The 6,335-nt window shown below is 50.4% G+C and overlaps 1 protein-coding gene across 1 annotated transcript; it reads left to right on the top strand.

The window, feature by feature from the left end:
- The first annotated feature begins 379 nt into the window (after window positions 1-379).
- Window positions 380-859, top strand: LOC132575567 (ubiquitin-conjugating enzyme E2 D2-like). Its single transcript, XM_060244374.1, has one exon. It carries the CDS (start codon window positions 416-418, stop codon window positions 857-859), a length of 444 nt encoding a protein of 147 aa, XP_060100357.1. The 5' UTR covers window positions 380-415.
- The last annotated feature ends 5,476 nt before the right edge of the window (window positions 860-6,335 follow it).

Genomic DNA, 6,335 nt, shown 5'->3' with positions numbered 1-6,335 from the left:
TCTTAGGAATGCTTTTATGCTCACAACTAGATTTTTGACTGAAGAACTAGCTTTTCACACACATTTCTTTGCTAGGAGTCAATGTTGGTATGGAATACAGTATTTCGTTGTTCCAAGTATGTACAACATGCAGCACTGCTGTATCAGGTAAACATGTGCACAGGGGAAGATGAGGCGTGGGCTCATAGAAAGCAGTCAAATGGAAATCAAAAGGACTTTCTCTTTCAGAGTTCCCCTATCTTTATTTGTAGAGGTTATCCAATAATTTCTTTAATTACATCGCATACTTCTGAGTCCATTCTCGAGCTATTCTGTTGTACTTTTCTCTATCTGTTTTGTAGATCCGTGCAATCTCAGGCACTAAGGGATCATCTGGATTGGGATCACACCGCCCTCAGCAGGCTCCGCCGCCGCGATGGCGCTGAAGAGAATCCACAAGGAATTGAATGATCTGGCACGTGATCCTCCAGCACAGTGTTCTGCGGGGCCTGTTGGAGATGACATGTTCCATTGGCAAGCTACAATAATGGGACCTAATGACAGCCCATATCAGGGTGGGGTGTTTTTCTTGACAATTCACTTCCCAACAGATTACCCCTTCAAACCACCTAAGGTTGCATTTACAACAAGAATTTACCATCCAAATATTAACAGTAATGGCAGTATTTGTCTTGATATTCTACGGTCACAGTGGTCTCCAGCATTAACTATTTCAAAAGTACTTTTGTCCATCTGTTCTCTGTTGTGTGACGCAGCCCTTTCTAGGGAATGGCCATCAGGGGAGGGCCATTATGACAACAGAGGCCTTCAAGGGAAAGGAGAAACTTCACGGTGGCTCTTGGGATATGCTCTGGTCTAGGATGACATAGGATTTCAGGTGCCGTCTGTTTTGGAGGGGATTACGTTCCCCTTGAAAGAATAGGTCCATATTCTGGAGTTGCTCTTGGACTCAGCTACTGCTGCGCAGGGGTGGAATTCTAACAGGAGCTCCTTTGCATATTAGGCCACACACCCCTGACGTAGCCAATCCTCCAAGAGCTTACGAAAAAGAGCCTTGTAAGCTCTTGGAGGATTGGCTACATCAGGGGATGTGGCCTAATATGCAAAGGAGCTCCTGCTAGAATCCCACACCTTCTGCTGGGTATACGTATTGCACATGGAGAGCCAGTTTGGTGTAGTGGTTAAGTGTGCAGACTCTTATCTGGGAGAACTGGGTTTGATTCCCCACTCTTCCACTTGCAGCTTCTGGAATGGCCTTCAGTCAAGTAGTCAAGTAGGAGCTCCTTTGCATATTAGGCCACACACCCCTGACGTAGCGAATCCTCCAAGAGCTTACGAAAAAGAGCCTTGTAAGCTCTTGGAGGATTGGCTACGTCAGGGGTGTGTGGCCTAATACGCAAAGGAGCTCCTGCTAGAATTCCACCCCTTCTGCTGGGTATACGTATTGCACATGGAGAGCCAGTTTGGTGTAGTGGTTAAGTGTGCAGACTCTTATCTGGGAGAACCGGGTTTGATTCCCCACTCCTCCACTTGCAGCTGCTGGAATGGCCTTGGGTCAGTCGTAGCTCTGACAAAGGTTGTCCTTGGAAGGGCAGCTGCTGTGAAAGCCCTCTCAGCCCCACCCACCTCACAGGGTGTCTGCTCTGGGGGGAGAAGATATAGAAGATTGTAAGCTGCTCTGAGTTCAGAGAGAAGGGTGGGGTATAAATCTACAGTCTTCTTCTTCTTCTACATGTGGCCAGGAGTTGCCCCCCCCCACAAGTCGGAATGAAGAGGCTGACACAGTGTGTTGGGTAATCCGGGCCGCTTTATTAAACAACTTGAACAAACTGGAATGGCAAGGGGTATGGCCTAACGGAACAAGCCCTGGGGTCAGTCCCATGACCCCGCCTTGTCCGAGAAGGGCGAGCCATCCTGCCCCCCAACATGAGCCCAATATATTCTGGCTGGTGCTAAACAGCCAGGCCCAAAGCCCACCTCCACCTAGGCCAGCATCAATCCCACTGGAAAGATCCGCCCCGGTGAGGCTTTGTCGTGCTCTGCACTCCCCGCATTGAGCCGTAAAGCCCATCTGCAGTTCATACCGACCACCTGGTGCTCCCCTGAAAACACTGTGGCCCATATCGAATCCTGCCAAGTGGCCAAACTACCAAAGGTCTCCTCTCAAGCTTCCTAACACTATAAAGCAGTACAAGGTAGGCAAAAAAAACAAATTCACATAGGCCAATTCTGTGAAAATGAAAACATTCCTACCTGGCCCCTAATCAGGTGACCGGTAATAACCTGTACTGCCAAGGGTGGGCGGGCCGAGAGCCGAAACAAACTGCCTGCTTCTGGGTGGGGCCAGGGCTTTTATAGCCCCGACACCACACCCATCAGCAAGCTCCCGGATGCCCGGGACGACGGGGCCAGCCTTCCCTCCTTCCGGGTCGGCAACAGCGGCCCCCAGCCTATCGCTGGCGGTGCCAGCCCGGCTGGGAGGGGCCGATTTCCTTTTACCAACTTTGACTAATTAGGCAGCTGTGCCATATCCTGGGAAGAAAAGATCTGCCTATTGTGGTGCCCTGGTTAGATAACATTACTGAAAGGCACTCTACATAGGGCTGTCCCTGAGAAGTGTCTGGCAACATCACTTAGTGCAGAACACTGCAGCTCGGATGTGGGTCTATCACTCCACTCTTGGTCCATCCACACTGCTTTGTGGTTTGCGACTGGCATACCTGAAGGATCACCTCCTCCATTATGAGCCTACCCAACCATTACGGTCATCTTTGGAGGCCCTGTTTCAGGTGCCCCTGCCTTTCGAGATTAAGTATGCGGCAACCTGGGAGATGACCTTCTTAGTCATGGCACCAACCCTTTGGTCACATGTGCCAGGGAGATGTATTTGTGTCCTTCTATTGACATCTTTCCCCAGCATGTGATGACTTGTTTGTTTTGTTTGGCATTCCCTCAGGGACCCCTCCTTCCTGTCCAATATAGAAGAAGAAGATAGAAGAGATTGGATTTATATCCCACCCTTCACTTCCCAAAGGAGTCTCAGAGTGGCTTACATCACCTTCTCTTCCTCTCCCACAACAGATTCAAAGCGTTTGAAACTGAATCTCCACACATGTACGCACAAATATACCACTAAAACAAATTCATTCGACCCAATGGCCTTGACCAGTATCACACTAATAACGTTATGAACGATCCTAATAACCTGACTCCAGATCCGGGATCATTTATTTATTCATATTATACAGGGGTCGTTTTGTTGGGGAAAAGGTGCAGGAGCTCAGTGGCATAACTTATTTGCAAATGAGTTATGCTAATGAGAGAATAAAAGAGAAAGGAAGTTATGAGAGAGAGAGAGGGAGAGAGAGAGAGAGAGAAAGAGGAGAAAGAGAGAGAGAGAAAGAGAGAAAGAGAGAGAAAGAGAGAGAGAAAAAGAGAGAGAGCGAAAGAGAGAGAGAGAGAGAAAAAGAGATAAAGAGATAAAGAAAGAGAGAGCGAGAGAAAGAAAGAAAGAGAGAAAGAGGAGAAAGAGAGAAAGAAAGAGAGAGAGAGAGAGAAAGAGAGAAAGAGAGAAAGAGAGAAAGAAAGAAAGAAAGAAAGAAAGAAAGAAAGAAAGAAAGAAAGAAAGAAAGAAAGAAAGAAAGAAAGAAAGAAAGAAAGAAAGAAGATGAGGACAGTGGAAGAGAGAAGGAAGGAGGGAAGGAAGGGGAAAAAGAGAGAGAAAGAAGTTGGGGATGGAGGAAGAGAGAAGGAAGGAAGAAAGGAAGGCAGGGAGGAAGCAAGGAGGGAGGGAAGGAAGAAGAAAGAAAGAGAGGAAGACGATGGGAACAGAGAAAGACAGAAGGAAGGGAGGGAGGGAGAGAGGGAGGGAAGAGAATGAGAAGGAAAGGACCCCTAGTTGGAGGCTTCTGTTGCCAGGTGCTGAAACGGGATCTGTGTGTAGCATGGAGATTTTCTCTCTGCTTCAGGCAGAACCCATGGCTGAATGTGGAGGAGGTGGGGGGCCCTGAAGGTTCAGGAGCTGCGCTCTGGTGTGCTCCTGTTGAATCCAACCCCTGTCATTATATCTTGCTAGAGTTTGGGAAAGAAAATTTGCAACAGCCAAAGTGGCCTAGTGTTCAATAAATAACTGTCAGGAGCACTCTCAGTTTCTTTCCAATAGATGATGATGATGATGATGATGATATTGGATTTATATCCCGCCCTCCACTCTGAAGAGTCTCAGAGCGGCTCACAATCTCCTTTACCTTCCTCCCCCACAACAGACACCCTGTGAGGTGGGTGGGGCTGGAGAGGGCTCTCACAGCAGCTGCCCTTTCAAGGACAACCTCTGCCAGAGCTAGGGTGACCATAATGTCTGAAGGCCAGCCAGGGACACTGGGGGGGGGGGGGGGTGTGCTCGCGCTTTGCGCGCGCGCCGCCGGAAACAGGAAGTGACGTCACTTCCGGTGACGTCACTTCCGGTGATGTCATGCCACCACCGGAAACAGGAAGTGGCATCACTTCCTGTGACATCATTTCCCCCGCGTCACCTGCCGGAAACAGGAAGTGACGTCACTTCCGGTGACGTCACTTCCGGTGATGTCATGCCACCACCGGAAACAGGAAGTGGCATCACTTCCTGTGACATCATTTCCCCCGCGTCACCTGCCGGAAACAGGAAGTGACGTCACTTCCGGTGACGTCACTTCCGGTGATGTCATGCCACCACCGGAAACAGGAAGTGGCATCACTTCCTGTGACATCATTTCCCCCGCGTCACCTGCCGGAAACAGGAAGTGACTTCACAGCACTTCCTGTGACGTCCCCAAAAATCCCCCAAATATCACCGCCGGAAACAATTTTGTTCTCAAATCCTGTATATACTTCATCAGTATATGGGATAAGGCACTTTCTCAACTGTGCTGCATAATGCAGCCTATTTATTTTGTCCTGTTGGCTCTGTTGGCTCTATCTGCGCCACCTTCATCACTTTCGGGGTGTGGATCCCCCAGTGGGGTGGTCTCCCGACTCCCTCCGCTGACTGTTTCTGATAGCCCTGCGCCCCCTCTTTCATTTGATATGTGTCCCGTGCGGGTGCCACCCTCCCGCCGGGAGATGCCGCAAAATGAGCCCCCTTGAGGCTTAGGGCGGCAGGGCTCGGGGGAAGCGAGCTAGACTGCTGTTCTTTTGAGGGGTTATAGAGTGTTTCGAGCCCGTCCCTGTGGCATCGGTCCCATCGTTGTGGGACCAAGGGGGCCGGCGCAGCGGCACGCCGAAGCAGCCTGTCACTAATAACACCGGTCAAGATGCAGGACAGGAACCTGGAAGTGACCGACAGGCTGCTTCAGCGTGCCGCTGCGCCGGCCCCCTGGGCCCCACAATGATGGGACCGATGCCACAGGGACGGGCTCGAAACACTCTATAACCCCTCAAAAGAACAGCAGTCTAGCTCGCTTCCCCCGAGCCCTGCCGCCATAAGCCTCAAGGGGGCTCATTTTGCGGCATCTCCCGGCGGGAGGGTGGCACCCGCACGGGACACATATCAAATGAAAGAGGGGGCGCAGGGCTATCAGAAACAGCCGGCGGAGGGAGTCGGGAGACCACCCCACTGGGGGATCCACACCCCGAAAGTGATGAAGGTGGCGCAGATAGAGCCAACAGAGCCAACAGGACAAAATAAATAGGCTGCATTATGCAGCACAGTTGAGAAAGTGCCTTATCCCATATACTGATGAAGTAAATACAGGATCTGAGAACAAAATTGCACTAGAAGACACAAACACAAAGCTCCCTTACACTGAATCAGTGCTTGGGTCCACCAAAGTCAGTATTGTCACATAAGAGAAGACCTGTTGGATCAGGCCAGTGGCCCCTCCAGTCCAACACTCTGCGTCACATAACAACATAAGAGAAGCCCTGTTGGATCAGGCCAGTGGCCCATCCAGTCCAACACTCTGCATCACATAACAACATAAGAGAAGCCCTGTTGGATCAGGCCAGTGGCCCATCCAGTCCAACACTCTGCATCACATAACAACATAAGAGAAGCCCTGTTGGATCAGGCCAGTGGCCCATCCAGTCCAACACTCTGCATCACATAACAACATAAGAGAAGCCCTGTTGGATCAGGCCAGTGGCCCATCCAGTCCAACACTCTGCATCACATAAGAACATAAGAGAAGCCCTGTTGGATCAGGCCAGTGGCCCATCCAGTCCAACACTCTGCGTCACATAAGAACATAAGAGAAGCCCTGTTGGATCAGGCCAGTGGCCCATCCAGTCCAACACTCTGCGTCACATAAGAACATAAGAGAAGCCCTGTTGGATCAGGCCAGTGGCCCATCCAGTCCAAC

This window comes from Heteronotia binoei, chromosome 7 (assembly GCF_032191835.1).
Source record: "Heteronotia binoei isolate CCM8104 ecotype False Entrance Well chromosome 7, APGP_CSIRO_Hbin_v1, whole genome shotgun sequence".
Taxonomy (NCBI): Eukaryota; Metazoa; Chordata; class Lepidosauria; order Squamata; family Gekkonidae; genus Heteronotia; species Heteronotia binoei.
The sequence above is the reverse complement of the archived record's forward strand: the minus strand, read 5'-3'. Positions and strand labels throughout refer to the sequence as shown.